The 26,931-nt window shown below is 41.4% G+C and overlaps 1 protein-coding gene across 2 annotated transcripts; it reads right to left on the reverse strand.

Moving 5' to 3' along the window:
• Positions 1-431: 431 nt before the first annotated feature.
• LOC121504778 (high affinity immunoglobulin gamma Fc receptor I-like) lies at positions 432-24,131 on the reverse strand. Of its 2 annotated transcripts, none has more exons than XM_041779840.1 (9): positions 24,057-24,131; positions 20,879-20,914; positions 16,772-16,887; positions 13,032-13,195; positions 11,381-11,620; positions 6,039-6,326; positions 5,706-5,945; positions 806-937; positions 432-680 (listed from the first exon to the last, which is right to left on the reverse strand). In XM_041779840.1, exons 3-9 carry the CDS (start codon positions 16,804-16,806, stop codon positions 568-570), a joined length of 1,212 nt encoding a protein of 403 aa, XP_041635774.1. In that variant the 5' UTR covers positions 16,807-16,887; positions 20,879-20,914; positions 24,057-24,131; the 3' UTR covers positions 432-567. The 2 variants fall into 2 exon arrangements, with proteins under 2 accessions (XP_041635774.1, XP_041635773.1); XM_041779839.1 differs by having other exon boundaries at positions 16,776-16,887; positions 24,057-24,125.
• Between the last annotated feature and the right edge of the window lie 2,800 nt (positions 24,132-26,931).

Raw genomic sequence — 26,931 nt, forward strand, 5'->3', positions numbered from 1 at the left:
TGATGGATAGATGATGGATGATGATGGATGATGGGTGGATGATAGGTGGATGATGGATGATGGATGGATGGATGGATGATGGTTGGATGATTGATGGATGATGGGTGGATGATGGATGGATGATGGGTGGATGATGGATGGATGATGGATGGTTGGATGACGGTTCAATGATGGATGGATGATGGATGGATGATGGATGATGGGTGGATGATGGATGGATGATGGATGGTTGGATGACGGTTCAATGATGGATGGATGATGGATGGATGATGGATGATGGGTGGATGATGGATGATGGATGGATGATGGATGGATGGATGATGGTTAGATGATGGATGATGGGTGGATGATGGATGATGGGTGGATGATGGATGATGGGTGGATGATGGATGATGGATGGATGATGGATGGATGCATGATGGTTGGATGATGGATGGAAAGTGAAAGTATTAAAAGGTAGAAGATATCTGATGTTTAAATAAATATTTTTTTCTTTATTTACACAAAAACATAAAACAGTGAAAAATAAAAATGTATTTTTATCAAACATGGAGGAAACAGCCGAGATCAGAAATGATACTCTGTGGTCACGTTAGCGATGGCGTCATCGTACTGATGGTCCGATCCCTCATCATCCTCTTGTAGAGACGACATCGCCATGGAAACAGACGGGTTCTCTCCTGTAGGATAAAGAATTAGGGTTTTCTATCACAGCTGATCGACACAGTCCTCATGGATTCATTGATCCTTATTTAATCAGTGTGATCAGCGATGTTAGCATGTTTACATGAACATGAAGCGTTACCTTTGGGTCTGCATGGGTACGACATCGCTGCCAGCACGGTGCAGACCACGTACAGACAGACCACCACTACCTTACATAGCGCTGAGGTCAGAGGTGAGTCTGCAGAGGAGAAAGCTGAAACGACGTTTGGATCTGCAGAGACAGAAACACACCTGGTCAGGTAAACGAGACTGATGTTTAAATCTTCATCAGCAGGACCTGATGACCCAACAGCTAAAGAGGTTAGCATCGCCACTCTACAGATGGTTCCTGTTTGAATCTCAGCCACACAGAGCCGTTTTAACGATCTCTGGTTCGTAGGTCTGGAGAGGCAAGTTTATCAGCAGAACACAGTAGAAACATTTAAAACCCAGAAAAGTTACAGAGCAGAGCTGGAGTTAAGGTAGTGATGTCAGAGGAGATGTCAGTCAAAGCAGCAGTGGACCGGTTTCTCTTCAGATCTAAAGCAGATCTGATATGTTCTGTTCCAGATATACAGAGCATAGAAGCTGAACGTTGCTTCTCTGTGTTTAGTTCTGACTCTGGGGACACAGAGCAGACCTGGACCAGACCACCTGAGCGGTCTGGATGGTTCATTCTAGACAGCGGGTCGTTGTAGTCCTCTATTAAGTCCTGAAAGAGATTCCTCAGGAGGGTGTCTGGGCTCAGCCTTAGAGATAGGGTGAGGAACTCGGACATCCGGAAGGATCTGGAAGTAGAGCCGCTGCTCCTTCATGTTGGAAAGAGCCAGCTGAGGTGGTTCAGGCATCCGATCAGGATACCTCCTGGTTGCCTCCCTGTGGAGGTCTTCTGGGCACGTCCAACTGAAAGGAGACCACGGGGTAGACCCAGAACTTGCTGGAGGGATTCTATATCTCATCTGGCCCGGGAGCGCCTCGGAATCCCCCAGGAGGAGTTAGAAAAAGTTGTTGGGGAGAGAGATGTCTGGAATGACTAGCTCAGCCAGCGGCCACCGTGACCTGTCCCCGGATTGGCAGAAGATACGGAGGCCCAGACATGACATGGTCAACAAAAAAAAAAAAAAGGAAAAAGAAAACTTAAATTGTGGCCACAGTATAGCTATAATATGCGCACAAAATAATCATTCATGGCCACAAAATTATTTGTGGCCACGAAATACTAAATTATGGCCACAAAATACCAATCTAGGCCACAAAATAATAATTTATGACCAGAAAATACTAAATTGTGGCCACAAGATACTTATTCATGGCCACAAAATACTATTCTATGGCAACAAAATAATTCATGGCCATGAAATGCTAAATTATTGCAACAAAAAACTAATTTGTGGCCACGAAATGCTAAATTGTGTCGACAAAATACTAAATTGTGGAAACAAAATACCTATTTGTAGCCAAAAAATAATAATTAATGGCCACAAAATACTATATTGTGGCCACAAAATACTAATTTGTAGCCATGACATGTTCATTAAACCACGTGATGTACCAGTGAGCATTTGTGTTGTGAAAAGTGACGTTGTTGGTGTTTTAGCTCGATAATGAGCCTGTGTAGATGTGAGGAAACAAGACGCCGTAAACAGCTGACTTCATCCTTCTCATCAGCTGATTTAGAGAAACATTAGATGCACATTTTGATACATTTTGTGACTTTTTGTCCTTCTCTGAGCGTCCAGAACAAGAACGCCTGTGTTCTGTGACCTCAGGGTGGATGTGTTGTTTCTTGTTGCCTATAGCTGCAAAATGGCCTCCCTCCTGAGGTTTGATGCTGGTCTTCCCTTCTGCAGCTTCCTGGCTGTGTCCTTCCAGATATGGGGGTTGAGGAGGCGCTTTGCGTGGGAGGGAGTGCAGGCCAGCCGACCTCCTCACATATCTCACATCCTCTGTTTAAACAAGGCCAAGATTCATCCTTTGGCTTCAAACTCTAGGGAGGACGAGCACTCAGAGATTGTAAACATTCGGTATAAACGTACCAGGTGAACCAGGCCTGCCTGTGAGGGGGGGTCAGCTGCAGAGGAGGGTGACCTGAAAGGAGTGTTTGAGAAAACAACTCTGGAAAAAACCAAAGGAGAATATCCTGAGATCACCACAGAAATCTGCTTCCATTTCAAACATCCTGTCTCTGCAGATTACAAAACAGGCCCAGAAAGTCCTGGTGTCAGGGTCTCTATCAGCCCTGGAGAGGATCGACTCAGCAGAGTGAGGGGCTCCAACAGAGAACGGACCCTGATAAACCCAGAGAACAGACCCTGATAAACCCAGAGACTGGACCCTGATAAACCCAGAGAATGGACCCTGATAAACCCAAAGACAGGACCCTGATAAACCCAGAGACTGGACCCTGATAAACCCAGAGACTGGACCCTGATAAACCCAGAGACTGGACCCTGATAAACCTAGAGAACTGACCCTGATAAACCCAGAGAACGGACCCTGATAAACCCAGAGAATGGACCCTTATAACCCAGAGAATGGACCCTGATAAACCCAGAGAATGGACCCTGATAAACCCAGAGAACGGACCCTGATAAACCCAGAGAATGGACCCTGATAAACCCAGAGAATGGACCCTTATAACCCAGAGAACGGACCCTGATAAACCCAGAGAACGGACCCTGATAAACCCAGAGAACAGACCCTGATAAACCCAGAGAATGGACCCTGATAAACCCAGAGAATGGACCCTGATAAACCCAGAGAATGGACCCTGATAAACCCAGAGAATGGACCCTGATAAACCCAGAGAATGGACCCTGATAAACCCAGAGAACGGACCCTGATAAACCCAGAGAACGGATCCTGATAAACCCAGAGAACGGACCCTGATAAACCCAGTGAACGGACCCTGATAAACCCAGAGAACTGACCCTGATAAACCCAGAGAGACTGGACCCTGATAAACCCAGAGACTGGACCCTGATAAACCTAGAGAACTGACCCTAATAAACCCAGAGAATGGACCCTGATAAACCCAGAGAATGGACCCTTATAACCCAGAGAACGGACCCTGATAAACCCAGAGAACGGACCCTGATAAACCCAGAGAACAGACCCTGATAAACCCAGAGAATGGACCCTGATAAACCCAGAGAACGGACCCTGATAAACCCAGAGAACGGACCCTGATAAACCCAGAGAACGGACCCTGATAAACCCAGAGAACGGACCCTGATAAACCCAGAGAACGGACCCTGATAAACCCAGAGAGTGGACCCTGATAAACCCAGAGAATGGACCCTGATAAACCCAGAGAATGGACCCTGATAAACCCAGAGAATGGACCCTGATAAACCCAGAGAATGGACCCTGATAAACCCAGAGAATGGACCCTGATAAACCCAGAGAGTGGACCCTGATAAACCCAGAGAATGGACCCTGATAAACCCAGAGAATGGACCCTGATAAACCCAGAGAATGGACCCTGATAAACCCAGAGAATGGACCCTGATAAACCCAGAGAATGGACCCTGATAAACCCAGAGAATGGACCCTGATAAACCCCGAGAATGGACCCTGATAAACCCAGAGAATGGACCCTGATAAACCCAGAGAATGGACCCTGATAAACCCAGAGAATGGACCCTGATAAACCCAGAGAATGGACCCTGATAAACCCAGAGAATGGACCCTGATAAACCCAGAGAATGGACCCTGATAAACCCAGAGAATGGACCCTGATAAACCCAGAGAACGGACCCTGATAAACCCAGAGAGTGGACCCTGATAAACCCAGAGAATGGACCCTGATAAACCCAGAGAATGGACCCTGATAAACCCAGAGAATGGACCCTGATAAACCCAGAGAATGGACCCTGATAAACCCAGAGAACGGACCCTGATAAACCCAGAGAACTGACCCTGATAAACCCAGAGAGACTGGACCCTGATAAACCCAGAGACTGGACCCTGATAAACCTAGAGAACTGACCCTGATAAACCCAGAGAACGGACCCTGATAAACCCAGAGAATGGACCCTTATAACCCAGAGAACGGACCCTGATAAACCCAGAGAACGGACCCTGATAAACCCAGAGAACAGACCCTGATAAACCCAGAGAATGGACCCTGATAAACCCAGAGAACGGACCCTGATAAACCCAGAGAACGGACCCTGATAAACCCAGAGAACGGACCCTGATAATCCCAGAGAACGGATCCTGATAAACCCAGAGAACGGACCCTGATAAACCCAGAGAGTGGACCCTGATAAACCCAGAGAATGGACCCTGATAAACCCAGAGAATGGACCCTGATAAACCCAGAGAATGGACCCTGATAAACCCAGAGAATGGACCCTGATAAACCCAGAGAGTGGACCCTGATAAACCCAGAGAATGGACCCTGATAAACCCAGAGAGTGGACCCTGATAAACCCAGAGAGTGGACCCTGATAAACCCAGAGAATGGACCCTGATAAACCCAGAGAATGGACCCTGATAAACCCAGAGAATGGACCCTGATAAACCCAGAGAATGGACCCTGATAAACCCAGAGAACGGACCCTGATAAACCCAGAGAACGGACCCTGATAAACCCAGAGAACGGACCCTGATAATCCCAGAGAACGGATCCTGATAAACCCAGAGAACGGACCCTGATAAACCCAGAGAATGGACCCTGATAAACCCAGAGAATGGACCCTGATAAACCCAGAGAACGGACCCTGATAAACCCAGAGAATGGACCCTGATAAACCCAGAGAATGGACCCTGATAAACCCAGAGAATGGACCCTGATAAACCCAGAGAATGGACCCTGATAAACCCAGAGAATGGACCCTGATAAACCCAGAGAACGGACCCTGATAAACCCAGAGAATGGACCCTGATAAACCCAGAGAACGGACCCTGATAAACCCAGAGAACGGACCCTGATAAATACGTTAAAGCCACTGGTATAAAGTTTAAAGGTATTGGGTCTCTTTTTAAAAACTGACCTCTGACAAACAGCCAGCTGGGCAGAGACTTTCCGTGTCCTTTGATGTTACACCAGTACTGGCCTTCATCAGAGGTAGAGACGTGGTAGATGGTCATGTGACCTGTAGTTCCATTACCGATGAGCTCGTTCCCACTGTAGAACTCAGCAGCGAGGTCGTCAGACCTTGTTTTACAATGCAGCGTGACGTTATCTCCCACAGCCACAGGGCGGACCGGACTCTGCAGGATCACGTCTCCACCTCATCAGAGAGAAGAAGGGTCACATTTTCAGGAGGAAGTTAAGGTTTGAACACTGAGGCAGTTAGAAATATAAAACTAGCCACTGTTCCTACCATGTACTGTGATTCTGGCAGAGTTGCTCCGCTGGCTGGTTACAGACTCACACCAGTAAGTGGCGCTGTCCGACTTCTTTGCTGTCGAGACGCAGCATCCAGACGAGGAAGGCGACCCCCATTTCCCTCCACATGGAGACAGCTTTTGATCGGTGAAGGTGGCTCTGGTGACCCTCCAACCTAGAGATCTGCTGTTGTTCCCACAGCGCAGACAGAGGTTCCTGTACTCAAACATCTGAGACGAGTCAGACGAGTCTGCAGACACCATGAGCATGACTGGCTCTGAATCTGAGGGAAGAGGGGCACAAGGATTTTATTAAAACCAAAGTTCCAACTCCTGCTTGGAACCAGAGTTAGACCATAGTCCTCTTAAATCCTCACGCCCATCTAAAATGGCTTTAGCTACTCGAGAGCTCTGTAATGACCTTAATTTATTTGATACATGGAGGATTATGCACCCAAAAGTGAAAGACTACACGTTTTTTTCCCGTCCACATAATTCGCAGTCAAGAATTGACTATATTTTTTCCTCAAGGCGAGCACTGGACAGGGTTAGTTCTTGTAATATAAAATCAATGACCATTTCAGATCATTCACTAATTAACTTAGAACTCACACCTCCTTATTTTGACCCCTCTACAAGACACTGGAGGCTCCAACCATCCTTGCTCAGTAACCCTAAGTTTCTTACTCTCTTAGAGGAAGAACTGACATTATTTTTTTCCATTAATGACACTCCTGATGTTTCAGCTTCCACACTTTGGGAAGCAGCTAAAGCATATATAAGAGGAGTAGCCATATCTTTCACTTCAGCAAAAAGAAAGGAAGCGCTCAAACAACAACTAGAGCTTGAATCTCAGATTGCTGACCTGGAGAGGGTCTATAATCACTCACTCCGGATCAGTTCTGAAGAAGCTAGATGCTGCCCGCTCAGCCCTTGATAATCTTCTTACCAATAAAGCAGAAATGGCCATTTTTATGCTAAGCACCGTTTTTGAATCCGCTAATAAGCCGGAAGACTTCTGGGTCTGCTTGGCAAAAGGTAGGTGGATTCCAATATAATACCTTCACTAAAAGATGGGGGGTTAAACACTTTGAATCTAAACATAAGGTTAACATTATGAAACTCTTTTACCAAAAATTATATTCTCCTGAATGCCATGATTCTGCCAGTGACAGGGCCAGTTTTCTAGATCATTTAAAGGCAGAGGGCAGAGAAGATCTATGTGGTCCAGTCACTAAGGAGGAGGTGTTAAATACAATTAAATTCTTACCAAATTGGAAAGCCCCAGGCCTGATGGGTTCTGCCCTGAATTTTATAAGAAAATGGCTAAAATAATAGTGGATCCACTCACTAGAATGTATACAGAATCTTTTCAACAGGGAACTTTACCCCAGACACTTAACCTTGCCAATATTTCTCTTATATTAAAGAAGAATAAGCCCTCAGATTGTTGCTCTTCATATAGACCAATTAGCTTGATAGGAGTGGATTGTAAATTGCTGTCAAAACTTCTTGCCAGGAGGTTGGAGGTCCACCTCCCAGCCTTGATAAAACGCGATCAAACAGGATTCATAAAAAATAGGTTTTCACACTCAAACGTTCGGCGCCTTTTAAATGTAATACAATATGCTCGCTCTACTCAAGAAAGAATCCTATGTGTAGCTCTGGACGCAGCTAAAGCATTTGACAGGGTGGAGTTTGACTATCTTTTTGATGTGCTTGAAAGATTCGGACTTGGACCTGATTTTATTAAATGGGTGAGACTGCTTTATAGTGCCCCAGTGGCAAGAGTGTTGGTTAATGGCTGTGCCTCTGACGCCTTTAAACTGGGACGAGGAACGCGGCAGGGATGCCCCCTGTCCCCGCTTCGCATTGGCTATCGAACCGCTTGCAGAGGCTGTAAGGTGCTCTAAAGATATCTCTGGTGTATGTCTTGCTGAACTGTGCATAAGCTAGCCTATATGCGGATGATGTCATCCTCTTTATGACTCAGCCTGAAATGTCTATTCCTGCCCTTGTTAAAATTATAGATGCATTTGGCAGCTTTTCTGGTTATAGAATTAATTATGACAAATCTGAGGCCTTGCCTTTGGGAGACTTTGGGGACAAAAGTACCTTGTTGAACTTTCCATTTAAGTGGTCTGACTCTGGCTTTACATACTTAGGTGTCAGGGTCTCAGCCGATTTAGGCAGTCTGTTTAAAATGAATTTTCTTCCCATTATTTCTGCCATTAAAAGTGATCTTCTTAGGTGGTATGACCTCCTCTCTCTGGTTTGGTAGAGTCAGTTTAATTCAAATGAACATTCTCCCAAGAATCCTGTACCCAATGCAAATGCTCACTGAGGATCAATAAATCAGTTTTCACTGACATTGATAAAGCTATTTTGAAATTTATCTGGCATGGGAAAAATCACGCCTCAGTCTTAAAACACTGAAATTGCCAGAGAGAGAGGTGGTTTGTCAATTCGGACTTAACTTTTATAATTGGTCATGCCACATGCGCATAGTGTCAGATTGGCTGAGACATTTTCTGATCCCAAGCAGGAGACCCATGTTGATACCTGGCACTGCCCCTCTTTATCTTTAATTGGTCTCATCACAAATAAATTATCTCTTCTTCCAGCTGAGGTACAAAGCAGCCCAATTTTAATGAATACAATCAAAACCTGGGAGAGGATTGTTAAATTTATTCAGAGAAAGGGGTCCTCATCTGTTTTACAACCTATCATCCACAACCCGGCCTTCCCTCCAGGTTTGGGTGCAAATATTTTCCTACACTGGTATGATTGTGGTGTTAGGATTGTTGGAGATTTGTTTGAAGCTGATAAGTTATTATCATTTGAACAAGTCAGAAACAAATATACCCTCTAAACATTTTTACGGTTATTTACAGGTGAGACATTTCATCAGCAGCCTTGACCTACCTGAAACTTTGCCTAAAGCTTCTGACATTGATTCATTTTTGTTACAATTTTGCCTCAATAAAAAATTCATATCCCCTGCCTATAGGAAGTTACAGTCTCTCAAGACATTGAACATCAACAAAACTAAACGCTTATGGAGAGGGACCTTGGGATTGAGTTTGGGGAGCAGGCTTTGGTCTGATGCTGTAGAGTCCGTAGGGAAAACTTTTGTGCAACAGGATATCAGAAAGTCAGTACAGAATCCTTCACAGATTGCAACGAATACCTTTTATCCTGAGTTGTCTCCCTTTGCAAAAAGTGTAAGAAAGAGGTCGGTTCTTACATTCAGTGTATCTGGAGCTGTTCTGAGGTATATGATTTTTGGGTAAAAGTTTCACAGGAATTAAATCTTATTTTTGGTAAGACAATACAGGTAAATTCCAGTTTGTTTCTTTTAAACATAGCAAGTGAGAAACTCTGTTTGACAAATGTCCAACATAAACTTTTGAGCAAGCTTACTGTCTTGGCAAGAAGATGTGTTTTATTTCAGTGGATTAAATCCAGACCTCCAACTATCAGTCAGTGGCATGGAGAAATTCTTAAAGTTTTGCCGATGGAACGTTTAAGTTCAAGGTTGAAAGGAAATGAGAAGTCTTTTGACAAGCTTTGGGGGCCCTTTCTTGACTATCTTCCAGACTGCATCACAGACTTAATAAAGAAGGGATGTTGTGATGTAAACTGGCGCCCCTCATGTACTCTTCAAAATCCTTGAGGTTCTCTAATGTGTATCTTATTTTAATATTAGGTTATTTTATTGTGCTTTATTACCTTTCCTGCTTTGTGGATTCATTGAACCACATTTGATATCCAATTACAGTGATATAGAAATGTCTACGTGGAACCGCCTGTACTAGTACATCATGCTTGTTATAGGGATATTTTGACCATTTCGTTTTATTTTGTATGTATTGTCTGATCCCACTTGGTTTATACTCTGCTTATTTCAGTACTTGCTGTCATGTGTTTTTCGTTTTCTTTTTTCTTTTCAGTTTTCCTCCTTTTTTCCTCTTAAATGTTCAAAATTCAATAAAACATGTTAAAAAAAAAAAACCAAAGTTCCTGTGCCAAGGAGAAATTTCACACATTGAGGGTGAAAAGCTGTTAAAAGTGGCAACACCTTCCAGTCTTGTGCTGCTGACTCTCTTTAAAGGCTTAACATGAGTCCACTAACAGAGGGCTTCACCACACATTTGAAGAGCAGGATCCTCATTCATCTAAGTCTAACGATAGAACGGTACACCCCTACAGACAGACTGGAACCATGATTGGTGGATTACTGTGGTAAAACTGATCAATAAACCCAAATTTCTGATCAGAGGCAGAAGAACTGATCATCACCGATAGAAGGAATCTATTTTCATTTCTAAAATCCTACCCGGAACAGAGACAGGTTCAGCTGTGAGGGTGGAAGTTCAAGTCCTGATGATCGTCTAGACTGGCCTGCACGCAAAAGGCAAGGATGGAATGTTTATCAAGCTTTGATGTCATCATTAAAAGGCAAAGATGGAATGTTTATCAAGCTTTGATGTCATCATTAAAAGGACAGGATGGAATGTTTATCAAGCTTTGATGTCATCATTAAAAGGACAGGATGGAATGTTTATCAAGCTTTGATGTCATCATTAAAAGGACAGGATGGAATGTTTATCAAGCTTTGATGACATCATTAAAAGGCAAGGATGGAATGTTTATCAAGCTTTGATGTCATCATTAAAAGGCAAGGATGGAATGTTTATGAAGCTTTGATGACATCATTAAAAGGACAGGATGGAATGTTTATGAAGCTTTGATGACATCATTAAAAGGCAAGGATGGAATGTTTATGAAGCTTTGATGACATCATTAAAAGGCAAGGATAGAATGTTTATGAAGCTTTGATGTCATCATTAAAAGCGTGAAGGATTTTATGCTGGTTGTTGTTGAGCCCCAACAATGACAGAAACTAGCCCTGACATTTGACCTAATTCTGTCTGACCTTTCCAGCTGCATGCTGAACACCAATCACAGCTCTGATCATTTTATACGTCCTACAGGCTCGTTCTGTCACAGATTTGAAGAACAATCCCTCCTACTGGAAGTCTCACAGAGGGTGGAAACGCCTCCACTTGATTTTATTTTACATAATCTGTCCCTTTAGTAAAACTAATCGGAGGGCTCTGGTCTCTGCACGAGCCCTAACAGAGACTTAAGTTTCTCAAACTGGCAGTCAGAGAGTGCCACATATGACAGCAGCTTCATAAAGGTGCAGTTCCTCTAACATCCACCAGGTGGTGCTGTAGGAGAGGCATAGGAGCATCAACACTGTTAACGTGTCTAACAGCAGAGAAAGAACAGCAGGAGGAGATGTTACAGAGTTAAACTTCATAACTCTCACCGTTCACCAGCAGCCAGCTGGGTAAGGATTCTGTCTTCCCTATCCGACACTTGTACGCCCCCTCATCAGACTTAGAAACACGCTGGAAGGTCATGTGACCCGTGGGCTCCTCCCTGATGAAGAAGCCGTTCTTATAGAAGTTAGCAGGCAGACTGGAGGAGTTCTTCTTCTGACAGCGGAGTGTGACCTCCTCTCCCTCCGTCACAGGGTGGGCGGGGCCTTCTATGATCACCGTTCTCTCTAAACACAGAGACGAGACTTCAAACATCAACATACAGAGCTAAAGGAGGAGCATAGATGTATATAAATACAGTCCAAGTCCAAACAGGTTGGGGCGCTGCTGTTTCTGTTCTACTGTGAGTCAGATATGGATTTAAGAGATCTGAAACTCACTGACTTCTGTTTTTATTTACATTTTACACAGTGTACCAACTTTTTTGAAAGTTTTTTGTTGTGTTTTATTTTAGGTGGTTTTTTTTTACTTTTTTGAAAGTTTTTTTGAATGTTTTTTTCGTTTTGTTTGTTTTGGTTTTTACTTCCTTTTATGTTTTTTTTTTTTTTTTTTTACTTTTTTTTGAAAGTTTTGTTTTGTTTTGGGTTGTTTTTCTTTTTTGTACTTTTTTGAAAGTTTTTTGTTTTGTTTTGTTTTGGTGTGTGTGTGTGTGGTTTTTTTTATGGTTTTTTTTTTTTACTTTTTAGAAAGTTTTTTGTTTTGTGTTGTTTTTTACTTTTTTATGTGTTTTTTTTACCTTGTTGAAAGTTTCTTTGTTTTGTTTTGTTATGTTTTGTTTTTTAAGACTTTTTGAATTTTTTTTTTCCTTTAACTTTTTTGAAAGATTTTTTTTTGTTTTGTTTTGGTGTGTGTGTTTTTTTTTTATTTTTAAATTTTGTCTTTTTTACTCTTTTGAAAGTTTTTTGTGTTGTTTTTGTTCTTTGTTTTTACTTTATGTTATGTTTTTGCTTTTTGAAAGTTTCTTTGTTTGTTTTTGTTTATGTTTTACTTTTCTGAATGTTTTTTGTTTTGTTTTTTTACTTTCTAAAAAAAATTTTTTTCTTTTTACTTTTTTGAAAGCTTTTTTGTTTTGTTTTGGTGTGTGTGTTTTTTATTTTATGTCTTTTTTACTTTTTTGAAAGTTTTTTCATTTGTGTTTTTTGTTTTTACTTTTTTATGTTCTTTTTTTTACTTTTTGAAAGTTTCTTTCTTTGTTTTTGGTCATGTTTTACTTTTCTGAATTTTTTTTGTTTGTTTTTTATTTTCTTAAAAGTTTTTTTTCCTTTTATTTCTTTGAAAGTTTTTTTGTTTTGTTTCATTTTCATGGAAGTTTTTCTTTGTTTGTTTGTTTGTTTGTTTGTTTGTTTGTTTACTTTTTTGGAATATTTTTTGTTTGGTCGGGTATTTTTTTTTAATTTCTTGGTAGTTTTTACGTGAGTGCCTGGTTGCTCCTGAGCTGAGATGAATCATCACACAGACAAAGATTCACTTCCCTCTGCTCTCATCACTTCCCTTTGAAACCGGCGGTCTGAGACACAGAGTGGAGTACTGACCCCTGATTGGTCGCCTGGACCTGTGAGTCACTTTAAAGACTTATATATATGTTAGACTCTAAAGCTCTGCTGACTGACAGAAGGACAGAAGAGCCCGGAGTCTTACGGCTGACGGTAATGTTGACCGTGTCGCTGCTGTCTCTGTACTTGGACTCGCACCAGTACATGCCGCTGTCCGTCACCTTGATGGTCTTCATGTCGCAGAGCGTGGATGTCTGGTGGCCCCAGCCGGAGCCGCAGTGGGACAAGACTGGATCCTGACTGGGAGAACTATGGGGAGAATACAAGCGGAGAGATTCAGTGGTGTGTGTTCTCCCTGCTCTGTGTGTATCAGGCACATTCTGGGACGCATTAAAGGTACAGTCAGTGGAAAAGGAAGGGGTAACTCTAGCTGCTGATTGGTAGATAGAAAGGTCAGGATGGGACCCCCAGGCTAACTGGTAGTTACTCCTGTTTTCTAAAGGCCTGTGTCTGCTGGCTCACTGGTTCTCTGCCTGAAGTTCTGCATACAGCAGTGGTTCTCAACCTTGGGGTGGGGACCCCTTTGGGTACAGCCCTGCAATCAGAAGGTCGTGGGTTCGATCCCCAGCTCCTGCAGTCACATGTTGGATGTGTCACTTAACTCCAGTCTGCTCCAACTGCTGCAGCAGTGGAAATGTGTAAGGCAGTGGTTCTCAACCTTGGGGTGGGGACCCCACTGGGGGTCGTGAGACACTAGAAGGGGGTCTCCAGATGCCCTAAAAAAAAACTGAGAAGATTTTTTACTCCAATTTTGTGACTTTTTTTTTTTTTTTTACCCCTTTTCATCATTTTTCCCCACAAATTTTAACACATTTTTTACCATTTAACACCCATTTTTGTCCATTTTAAACCCTTTCCAACACTTTTTCTGCCTGTTTTTGTCGCTTCTAAACCAATTCTTGCCACTTAAACTGTTGCCTCTGTTGACCCATTATTGTCACTATTAACCCCTTTTTACACCCATTTTTTCCCATTTTAACCACATTCAACCATGTGTTATGCCCATCGTTGCTTTTTTAGCCAATTTCTGCAAATATCTGCCTATTTTTTCTGTCGCAGTTAACTCTTTTTTGCCAGTTATATCAATTTTTATCCCATTTCACTAAATTTCCACTAATTTTTACCGATTTAAAGCCAATTTGGCCACACTTTACCTCCCCTTCACAGCTATATATGCCAATTTTTAGCCACTTTAACCCATTTTTGCCATTTTGATCTAATTTTTGCCTTTTCTAATCCATTTCTGCTAATTTTAAAATCCAAGTTCCACACCTTTTCAACCATTTTTGCCATTATCAATCCATTTCAGCAATTTTTAAACCATTTTAATTCATTTTTGCAGCAAAAGGATTTACATTTTTAAGAAGGCTATTGACTGAATAAATTATTCAAAAAAAAAAGAAAAAAAGAAAAATATATATATATATATATAAAACAGCACAAGTGATTAAAAAAAAGTTTTTTTTGTTAAGGGTGGTTATTTTTTCAGGTTAATATATGAAATATGGATACCACAGCTTAACTTTGAAAGACCACTGATTATCAACTGGTGGCCTGGGGGCCATATCAGGCCCCCCAAAGCCTTCTGTCTGGACCCCCAAAGATCATTAAATTCAGAAAAGGAGGTTTTAACAGTATCCTTTGGCTCTAAATGTCTGCAGCTGTTAAATCTACCCACAATCAATCAATATTGAAATAGTTTGAGAATAACTTAACATTTGATCTGTTCTTACAGAAGTTTACTTTTCAGTCAAACTTAAATATTTTTAAAAAGGAGTAAGGCTGGTAAAAGTGTCACAAAAATAATGGGTGATAAATGGGGAAATGGGTTGTTGGAGCGGCACAGAGGGACAAAAAGTGGTGAAAACAGGAGGAAGGGGTGAAAGTATCAAAATGGGTTAAAAGTGGCAACAATAGTGCAAAAAAAGTAACAAAAAGAGGTTAAAAAGTGTCAAAAATAGAAGAAAAGTGGAAAGAAAAATGTTAAAACATGCTGGAAAAGTGGTTTAAAAGGGGTTAATAGAGGAAAAAATTGGTTTAAAGGGGCAAAAATGGGTTGAAGGCCGCAAAAATAGCGCAAAAAGTAACGAAAAGAGGTTAAGAAGTGGCAAAATTAGAAGAAAAGTGGAAAAAAAGACCATAAAACATGCTGGAAAAGTAGTTTAAAAGGGGGTAAGAGTGGAAAATTGGTTAAAAGTGGAAAAAATGGGTTAAAAACAGCAAAAATAGAGCAAAAAAGTAACGAAAAGAAGTTAAAAAAGTGTCAAAAATAGAAGAAAAATGGAAAAAAAGACTATGAAACATGCTGGAAAAGTGGTTTAAAAGGGGTTAAGAGTGGAAAAAAATTGGTTAAAAATGGCAAAAATTGTGCAAAAAAAGTAATGAAAAGGTGTTGAAAAGTGTCAAAAATAGAAGAAAAGTGGACCGAAGAGGATAAAACATGCAGGAAAAATTGTTTAAAAGGGGTTAGCTATGGAAAAAAAATGGGTTAAAGAGGCAAAAATAGTGCAAAAATAGAAGAAAAGTGCAACGAATAGCGTACAACATGCTGGAAAAGTGGTGTAAAGGGGTTAAGAGTGGAAAAAATGGGTTAAAAGTGTCAAAAAGTGTCAAAAATGGGTTAAAAGTGTAAAAAATAGTGCAAAAAAGTAATGAAAAGAGGTTAAAAAGTGCCTAAATAGAAAAAAAGTGGAACCAAGAGGATCAAACATGCTGGAAAAGTGGTTTAAAATGGGTTAAGAACGGAAAAAATGGATTAAAGAGCCAAAGATGGGTGAAAAGTGGCAAACATTGATTTAAATGTTAAAATAATGAAAGGAAAAGGGGCTAAAAATGGATAGAAGAGGGTAAAACATGCAAAATCTTGCAAACATTGGTAAAAGAGGAAAAAAAGTGGCAAAAGTATTAAAATGGGTTAAAAGTGGTTAAAACAGTGCAAAGAATTAATGACAAGGGGTTAAAACTAGGAAAATATAAGAAAAGTGGCAAAAATGGATAAAAGAATGGCACAAAGAGGATAAAACATGCAGAAACACGCAGAAACACGCAGAAACATGCAGAAACACGCAGAAACACGCAGAAACACGCAGAAACACGCTGGAAACGTGGTTCGTGATGGGCTAAAGAATTGAAAAACGAGTTAGAGAGGCAAGAAAGGGTTAAAAGTGGCAAAAACAGCAGACATAGCCTGGCAACGTTGCAGAAAGGGATTAAAGAGTAGCAAAATGGGTGGAAAGTGGCAAACACTGATTTAAATGTTGCAATAAAATGTCATGAAAAGAGGCTATAAAGTGGCAGAAATGGATAAGAGTGAAGGCAGTAAAACACGCAGAAGTGGTTTAAGAGGGGTTAAAATCTTACAAAAACTGGTAAAAGAGGAAAAAAGGGAGTAAGAAGTATTAAAAAATGGGTTAAAAGTGTCAGAAATGGGGGATAGCTCTCGCTGGTGATGACTAAAATGTCCTATGTCACTGGAATGATCTTCGTGACCCATTTTTGGGTCTCGACCCACCATTTGAGAACCACTGATCTAGCTTATCCTGTTCTGGGGTTGTGGGATCACTGGAGCCTATCCCAGCTGTTACTGGGCTAATAACCAGGCATGCTCTCACTCACATCTATGGGCAATTTAGAGTCACCAGTTAACCTAACGAGCATGTCTTTGGTGGTAGGAGAACCCGGAGAGAACCCACGGGGGGAACGTGAAAACCAGGAACCTCCTCGCCATGAGGTAAGAGCGCTAACCCCTGCCCCGCCGTGACGCCCCGGCCCATCATCACTGATGATTAACCGCCACACGGCATCGTTTAGATTCTGGTGACTAACCGACCCGTCTGTGTATCTCCACACCGTCCAATCATCAGTGCCCAAGTGCTCACAGCTCACAGAGACGCTCTGGTACTCGAAGACCTGGGAGGTACTGGGAGAGACGATCAGCGAGGCTGGAAACAGAGAAAAGACACGTTAAACACTCAGGAGAATAAAAACAAGTCCAGCCATTTTTAAACGCTTTTTAGTTTTATTTTTTCAACAAAAGGGATTTATATTCTTAAGAGGGCTATTAACTACATAAATGATTAAGAAAAGATGTTTGTTTCTCTGATGACAGTGGTCCAGGGGTCCCCGGTCTCTGGGACCTTCATTTTGGGGGTCACAGGCTGGAAATGTTGAGACCTCCTGCCCTAGACTGGTGGTTTCCAACCTGAGCCATAGCTCTCTGAATCTGTGAACTTTTTAAACCACTTTTCCAGCATGTTTCATCCTCTTTGTGCCACTATTATCCATTTTTACCACTTTTATTCTATTTTTGCCACTTTTAACCCATTTTGATATTTTTGCCCTCTTTGCTTCCTTTACCCAACTTTAGCCATCCTCTAACCCCTTTAATCCACTTTTCCTGCACGTTTTCTCCCCTTTGTGCCACTCTTAAATCCTTTTTTGCCAGTTTTCAACCAATTTTTGATGCTTTTTGCCCCTTTTTGCTTCCTTTACCCAATTGTTGCCATCCTTAAACCAATTAAACCACTTTTCCAGCATGTTTTATCCCATTTGTGCCACATTTCTTCTCTTTTTGCCACTTTTTAACCTCTTTTCACCACTTTACCTGGTCATTTTTGCCAACCTTAACCCTATTTTTAATTATCTACTAATTATGACAGTAAATTTCTGTCAAATGTGAAGTCATTCTCAAACTATTTCAGTATGAATTCATTCATTCAACCTTTATTTAATCTCGATTTTCAATGATGTCGAGAGTACAACCAATAAAATGCATCAAGAAAATTGATCCAAAGAATATCAACAAAACAATTAAAAAACAGTTACGTTCAAAAGCAGAATAGTTTATAATCATAGTTTTAAACTGACCAATAGGAACAAGTGCTTGCAGTTTAAATGTTTGTTGTAAAGCATTCTAAGTGAACGCAGCAGAGAAGCTGGAAGCGGTTCTTCCAAATACAGAGTTTGCTCGAGGAACATCAAGCATCAGGAAGTTACTGGACCTGGTTGAGTACTGACTGTGAGACTGATTTAACAGAGATGTGATGTACGATGGCATATTACCAAGTAGGGCTTTATAAATGAATAAGTACCAATGCCTGTCACGTCTTACAGACAGGGGTGCCCAGCCCACCTTTTCATATAGAGTGCAATGATGAGTGGAGTAGCCTTGACCAGAGATGAATCTGAGGGCTGAGTGATAAATGGAGTCCAGGGGTTTAAGAGTAGAGGCAGAGGCGTTCCTATAAACAACATCCCCATAATCTCAAACAGATAAAAAGACAGCTTCAATGATACGGTTCCTACCTAACAATGGGAAGTTAGTTTTATTCCTGTAGAAAAATCCAATTTTTTGTCTTAACTTGCTGGCCAGGGAGTCCATATGAAATTTGAAGGTGAGTTTTTGATCTAACCAAATACCCAGATATTTATACTCAGATACTCTTTCAATGCTGTGTCCTGTTAAAGTGGTAATGTGAACATTATTGTCGTTGATGTCTGTGGCTTTGGAGAAAAACATGAGTTTGGTCTTACTAGGATTGAGAACCAGTCTTAAATCAAACAGAGCGTGTTGTAATTGATTGAAGTTTTGCTGGAGGGTTTGAATGGCTGAATGTGCGGTATTGGCAAAACAATATAAAATCATATCATCAGCGTAAAGGTGGATGTTACAATCTATTATAGAGGATGTGATATTGTTGATATATATTGTAAATAATAAAGGACCCAGTACTGAACCTTGCGGTACACCTTTTGAAAGAGGCAAGTACACAGAGCGACAGTTATCAACAACAACACATTGATCTCTCTGTGAAAGGTAGTCCTGGAACCATTTACAGGCTAGAGAGTCAAAACCAGTTTCTCTTAACCTTTCAAGGAGCAGGGAATGGTCAACAGTATCAAAAGCTTTAGTTAAGTCTACAAATAAAGCAGCACAGTATTTCCTCTGGTCTAACTGAGAGATTATGTCATTTGTGACAGAAGTGACTGCAGTGATGGTACTGTGATTTGTTCTGAAACCTGATTGATGTGGAGTTAATACATGATTACTGGAAAGGAAGGATTTGATTTGCTTGTTGACTAATGATTCTAAGATTTTCGCTAGACAGGACAGTTTGGAGATGGGCCTATAGTTATTGAGGTCAGTTTTATCCCCACCCTTGTGTAATGGGAGAACATGTGCAGTCTTCCAGACCTGGGGGAAACCCCAGTGGAAATAGACAGATTAAACAAATGTGCAACTTGCTCTGCAATAATTGGTGCACAGAGTTTTAGGAAAAAAGGATCAATTTTATCTTGGCCAGTTGTTTTCCTGCAGTCTATATGTTGAAGTGCGTCTCTGACAGCAGAGGAGGTGAAGGGCTGCAAGCTAAATAGAAAGGTAGGGTTTGTGGAGGGAGCCTGAGACAGTGGCTGACTGTTTAAAGCAGAGCTGGAGTAAATGGTGTCAAACTGGTTACCAGCAGCAGCAAAGTGTGTGTTAAAAGCTTGGCAGATCTGTTCTGGTTTGTCTATGATACAGTGATTATATATAATACTTGAAGGAACAGTTGACATTGGGTTGTTTTTAATTACATTAACAGCTTTCCAGAACTTTGATGGGTCATTATAAGCATTAGAAACAATATCTATATAATAATTAGCTTTGGCTTTCCTCAGTGAAGAAGTGCATTTGTTTCTCAGCTGTTTAAAAGTCAGCCAGTGCTCTGTACTCCCTGTTCGCTTTGCCAAAGCCCAGGCTTTATCCCTTTCCTTAAACATTAAGGATAGGTCTGTGGTGAACCATGGGCTACGTCTATCTTTGATCCTCAACTTTTTAAAAGGAGCATGTTCATCAATGATAGTAAGCAAGGTGTTTAGAAATACTTAAAAGCCTCTTCCATATTCAGTGTTTCTGTTGTCTGATTTATGTTGCTGTCTATAATGTCTTGTAGAAAAGCCTGCTCATTGAAATTTTTAAAATTTCTTTTAAAAACAATCTTTGTGCTTGACTTGTTGATTTTAGCACCCCTAACACAGACTATAGGACAATGATCACTTAACCCAAGACCAAAAACGCCAGAGGCAGAAGTTTTGTCAGGTCTGTTACACAAAATAAATCAATTAACGTTGACCTGGAGGAGACAATCTGCACCAGATGTAGATCATCACATTTTTCTTTAAGGTGATCTGAGTCATTTGATAACCAGTTGAGGTTAAAGTCACCTAAAACTATTAACTCAGACTTGTTGAGCTCTGAAAGTAAGTCAGCTATATCAGAGACTGACATAGAAGTGGCTGAGGGTGGTCTGTAGACACCAACAACATTGACTGGACTATTGTTTGAAATGATCATTTTCAAAGCAATAAATTCAAAGGACTTGGCTACAGAAACAGCTTATAGGAGTAACAGACTTCACATACACAGCCACACCACCTCCTCTTAACTCTGTCTGTTCTGTACAGGTTATAATTTTGTAAATTGAACTCAGAGTCGGGTGTACTCAGCAGGAAACCAGAGCATCACTGGATACAGGCATGAAAGATTTTAGACCCTCTACAGGGAGCCTAAAGGTCAGCAACCCAACCAGGTCTATACAAATCTGGATGAGATAAATAAAACCATGTGTATGTGCTGAGCTCCTGGTCCAATAGTCAGGTCATCAGTTAGAAACTAAAGGTACTGGTTATGACCCCTTTGTCACCATGGCGAGGATGATGTGTGCTTTACAGTAAGTGATGCTGGTGGTCTGAATGTCAAAGAAACACTGGTTGGAAACAGGAAAGCAGCATCTGGCCTTTCTGAACCCTTTCTAACCACGAGGACGGAAGTGTGTCTACGCCTTAAAACCCACTCCAGCAGAGATGAGGAGGGCTGGTTTAAACTGACACCAAAACAACTGCTCTTCCTGTCATAATGTTTGAAATAATCCAGAAACAGGGATGTGGACTCACCTCGATGCTGGGCGGTCGTCTGGTAGAGTCTCAGCACTGAAACCACAGATTAGAGATCACTGAGTCACTGCAGAAGCTAATGGATCATACAGACCTGTACATTTCAAATCTCACACGGAAATATTCTGTTTATTTCAATAACTAGAGCTGCGAGCAGCACTGAAGGGCCCTCACACCCCAGCGCATGTGCCACAACCACAGGAGTGTGTGAATAATCAGGTGTGAGCAACCCATGCTGTGTGCTGAAAAATAAGAAAAAAACATGACATCGCATGTAGGAGATGCTGCTGCGAGCAAACAGTAGGTGGCCCATGAGCAAAGACATGTAATACATGTTTAAAAACACTTTTAAACACACTTTTAAACACATTTAAACACACATTTAAACACGTTTAAACACATTTAAACACATTTAAACACACATTTAAACAAGTTTAAACACATTTAAAGACATTTAAACACATTTAAACACACATTTAAACACGTTTAAACACATTTAAAGACATTTAAACACACATTTAAACACATTTAAGCACATTTAAACACACATTTAAACACGTTTAAACACATTTAAACATGTAGAGGGGCGGACAGTAGAATTGTTAGATTTGATGCAAATCAGAAGTTTTATATAAGAGTTATAGCAACTTCCTGTGAAATGGCGTGATAAAAAATTGCTCGCCAATAAAGAAATGGACCAGTTGTACCTCCTTCTCTTGCCAGTGGGGGTGCTACATCAAAACTATGAAGCCAACCTTTGAATATGTAGAGAGGCAGATCATGAGAGTTGCACATACTTCCTGTCTAATTGGCGAGATATAAAAATACTCGCCTTCTTCAGTGAGACATCTTTCAATGAAACATGTCTGTGTTGTTGCAAATTATTGAGACCTTTCTTTCAAAATCAAAGCTCAGTAGGTGAAGCACAATAAGAGGTGAAGATATGACCCATCCGTGTCACTTCCTGTTACCAGCAGAGGGCGCTATGATGAAATTTTTGCGTGTTCCATGTGATTCTGTTGTCTTTCAAGGAAGAGCAGAAGATCACTGAATATTTTACACCAATGTCGAATAGGTTAAAGTCATCTGGCACCATCGAAAATGCCTTATTTTGAAATTGAGTTAAAGCTCATGGACTTCCTGTTGGGATTTTGGCGTGGGTCCAAGAGGCTTTTTTGTAGGTCTGATGATGACCCACATGCAGAGCAAAAATCATAAGCCTAGGCTGAATTGTTTGCTGGGGCTGAAAATTTAAAGGGAAAATTTTAAAAAATCCAGGACGGAAATGTCCCATTGTCAGAAGAGGGCGCTGTGATAAAGTAATGATACTGATGTTTGAATGTATTCAGGATGAATGTGTGATCATGCCTGTGAAGTTTGGTGATGATTGATAACAGCATTAAAAAGTTATAAGGCATTGTAAGTGAATTTTCACTGCAACAAATGCACAAAAAATAGTTCAAGTCTGGGCTCCGTCATGACCCCGCCCTGTGGTGAAAACCCACAATTCATACAGCTTTAGATCTCCGGGCTGACTAGTGCACTGGTTTTCAAACTTTTGTCACCCAAGGCACACCATATTTAAATGGATACAAAATAGACTTTTTAAATAATGTTACAGTCAAGTGGCCTATAAGGGGAGAGAGGGGCGAGCTTTCTGTGGCCCAGCCAACTGGGGGATCATGGAGATGGCAAGAGTGGACAAAAAGTGGCTAAACAAAGTTAGAAATGGGCGAAATTGGTAAAAAGTGGCCAACCAATGGGTTGAAATTGGCCAAAACTTGTTGAAAGTGTCAAAATATTGGCAAAAATGGGTTAAAGTGGCCTCAAAGGATTAACGATGTAAGAAGGTGGTAAAAATGGGATAAAAGTCATAAGAAAAAAGGCAAAAAAGTGGTCAAAGGCAAAAGTGGGCAAAAGTGGCAAAAGGTGGCAAAAAAGGTTAAAGTTACAACAAGGTGGTGCACCGGTAGTCGAGTGGTTAAGGCGCATGCCATATACGCAGGCGACCCGGGTTTGAATCCAGCCTGTGGCACTATTTCCTGCATGTCTCTCCCCGCTCTCTTCCCTGTTTCCGACTCTATCCACTGTCCTATCAAATAAAGGCAAAAAGGCAAAAAAATAAATCTTAAAAAAAAATAAAATTAAAAAAAAGTTATGACAAGGTGGTAAAAAAATGGTAGCAAAAATGGGTTAAAGGTGGCAAATAGTTCCAAAAAAGTTCCAAAATGGGTTAAAGGTGGCAAAAAGTTCCAAAAATGGGTTAATTGTGGTAAAAAAAAAAAAGTTCCAAAAAAGGTAGCAAAAATGAGTTAAATGTGGTAAAAAAAAAAAAGTTCCAAAAAAGTTGCAAAAATGGGTTAGACTTTTCTTCCTGTCTAATCATGACATATATGTGTACCGCTTTTCGTGTACCTAGCTCTTACCCAGTCCTCTATCTCACATTCGGGGCCCCTGTGGGGCCCCTGTACTTTGGGCTTGCACAATTCCACCAAAATACTAAAACTTCCCTTAGGGGACAATTTTCTGTAAAGTCTGGTGAGTTTCTGAGCGTGCTCCTAAAGTAGCGATTCGTCTGACACACACAGGTACAGTAGGCTCCCAGGTTTGTGTTCGGGCCCTAAAATTTAAAACGTAGAAACGCGCTGTCTGACTTTATGTGGAAACCAGAACAAGAACAATGAAAAATTTCCAATCAATACTCGCCAAAGGCGTGTTCAGTTTGGACAGTGTGAACATAAACGTGCCGTACTCACGTCTGAAAATTTAACCGTTCACGGCGAGGCTTTTACTCTGAAAATCCAGCCTGCTTCAGAGATGCTACATAGCTGACTTTTATTCTGAAATGAAAGCTTTTATTGTGAAAGAGTGATACCACTGTTTTAAGCCACTGAAGTTCCCTGAACTTGATCCTTTTCTATATCGGCGTCCCGTTCATTTCAGAGTAAAACTCACTGTTTTGGTCCCTGTAGCCATGCTAATGTGCTCACACAGGAAACGTCCCAAATGTTTGGATTGATGTGATCTTTGCAGAGGAAGTTCAGCGCTAAAACAGCTGAAGAACACAGAAACCACCACGGACTGGCTTTCCCCACATGCAGGTACCTGAATGTTCCCCTCTGTCCACTAAAACTAGAAAACGGCTGGTCTTACAGTGAATAAAGATTTATCTACTCACAGAGGAGCAGCAGAGCCGTCTTCATTGTGTGCAGGCTGAAGCGTCTCTGGACGTAGGAGAGCATGTGTGGTGAACACTTCCTGTTTGAAAACCACGAGAAGGGCGAAGAGGATGTGTGAAATGTCCTAGCGTAGAGAAGAATACTTTTATCTCAGCTGGAGGGCTGGTTAGCTTCAGACGAAGCCATCACTTTCATCAGTTTTGTTTTCAGCGTCTGTTTCCTGGACAACACTCATGAAAGACCGCCTCTGATTCTGAAACCTGGGTTCAAAGGATCTTCAGGCTGCCTGAGGATCTCCAGAAAGCTTGTTAAACAGACAGTCTGCAGGTTAAAGCGTGTCAGATGACCTCACAATCACACTGAACATCCAGACGCCACGGCTGCCATCAGTCACATCCATCAGGTAGCGCCTCAGTCTAAAACCGCCTGACCAATCAGAGTCAGCTGAGGAGAATGAGGCGGTAGCTTCAGCTGTGACAGTGCAGCGGTTAGCATGGATGTAGCTAGAGTCTAGAACTGGACCGTGTTTCTGTATGTAAGAGCATTTAAGTCACTTTTTACTCATTTTTGCCACTTTTGGACCATTTTGGCCACCGTCACTTCCATTTTTTGCCACTTTCTGCCCTTTCTGGACATTTTTCTCCCAGTGTTGGTCACTTTTAGCCCATTTTTGTCACTTCATTTTGTCACTTCTCGCCCTTTTTCGATACTTTTATCCTTCTTTTGGCAGTTTTTTGCCACTTTTTGCCTTTCTAAGCTGCCTTTTGCAATTAAATTCCACTTTTTGCACATTTTTCCTACATTTTTTTCAGATGTTTGCCCATTTAAGTCTTTTTTACTCATTTTTTGCCACCTCTTTGCCACTTTGGGAGCATTTTTGCCACCGTTAACTCATTTTTTGGTCACTTCCCACTGTTTTTGCCACTTTCTGCCCTTTCTTGGCACGTTTTCTTTCAGCGTTTGCCACTTTTAGCCCTTTTTTACCTTTAACCTATCTTAACCGTCACTTTTCCCCTCTTAGATTGTGGCTCTTGTAAATGCATTTTTCAACAGTTTGGCTCTTCGGTTGAGTAACTCTGGACTGAATGAATCGGCCAACAGACTGAAATCCACATAAAATAACTTCAAAAACCTCTCCTCCCTTAAAAATGTCCAAATGGTATCGTCCAGCGCTGTGAAATATTGTTAGTAAATCTAATTTAACCACAGTAAAAATGTTGCTCACAAATGAAGAAATTATCTTTCAAAAATACATTAAAATGCGTATTTGTAAAAAAAGGACTCAACACATGTTGCTTGTCTCGACGGTAAAGGGGGGGCCCAGTGTAAAATCTTTCTGGGGGCCAAAAATCCTTAGCTACGCCCCTGCTGCCAGCCCAGGCAGCTACACCAGTGACAGCCATTACTACAGCTGTAGCATGGACCACCTGCTCTGATGTAGCTACAGTATAACGGCAGTTTCTGCAGCTGTTGGCAGCATTCCTTTATAGAGGAGAAACAGAGAACAGTACAGAAGTGTTGCTCTTCTCTCAGTCGGCCTCAGCATGAGTTTGATCCACCAACCAGCTCCATGGGTGTAGCCTGTCTGATGAGCTCAGGTTACTACTGGAGCTGAGCATGCCTACTACCTTACCTAGTCTCATCGCTCTGATTGGTCCATAATGATTGTGACAGACTGAACAATCCTCCAATCAGGAGAGGTTTTTCAGATGAATGTGATGTACAGTGCCTTGGGTATTTTAGCCTTTAACTGATTTTTTCGGTCAATCATGGTCAAAATAATTCAGCTTTTTAAAAAATCTACAACAACCTTTGATATCAAAGAGAAACATATTTCTACATCGTGATATCAGTTATATTAGATAGATGGGAAAGGGTCTCAGTGGTCTTTCTGTCAGTGACACTGGCCCTGGTAGCTGTCCTGAGGTAACTCTACATTCTTGACTGAATCAGTGGTAACACCATCCTGTTTCTGCCTCGTCTGCAGCCTCCAGCCGTACTAAAGTTAGCAGAGCAACTTGAGGGCTAGCTATGAGATAAATAACACCTTTTGTCCCACTCTGTGGTTACCGTCATGGCTGCAGTGTGGTCTGAGGGGGAGTGTGAAAGCGCTAACAGAGAAACAGGAAATGGTGTTAGTGCGATGGAACCAAGAACACATATCAACAGAGGATGTTTATAAAAACCTAAACTTCAGTCTTTACGTACCACAGAGAGGAGAGCATCACTTTATTCACCGTGTCCAGGGGTCGCACGTCAGCCAGCTTCATGTTGACATCTTCACATCTGATTACATCATCATCAAACTACTGTCTTCAATACAGAGTAGAAATAAATGTAGTTTTATTCTGGTGACCATGAAGGGACAGCCGTGGTGTTAGGTCTAATAACAGGATAAGATCCATCCATCCATCATCCATCCATCATCCATCCATCATCCATCCATCCATCATCCATCCATCCATCATCTACCATCCATCATCCATCCATCAATCATCCATCCATCATCCATCCATCATCCATCCATCCATCCTCCATCCATCCGTCATCTACCATCCATCCATCCATCCATCCATCCATCCATCCATCCATCATCCATCCATCCATTTATCCATTCATCCATCCATCATCCATCCATCCATCCATCATCCATCCATCCATCCATCCATCATCCATCCATCCATCCATTCATCATCCATCCATCCATCCATCCATCCATCCATCCATCATCCATCCATCCATCCATTCATCATCCATCCATCCATCCATCCATCCATCCATCCATCCATCCATCATCCATCCATCCATTCATCCATTCATCCATCCATCCATCATCCATCCATCCATCCATCATCCATCCATCCATCCATCCAT

The sequence above is a fragment of the Cheilinus undulatus genome, linkage group 22 (genome assembly GCF_018320785.1).
Source record: "Cheilinus undulatus linkage group 22, ASM1832078v1, whole genome shotgun sequence".
Lineage (NCBI taxonomy): Eukaryota > Metazoa > Chordata > Actinopteri > Labriformes > Labridae > Cheilinus > Cheilinus undulatus.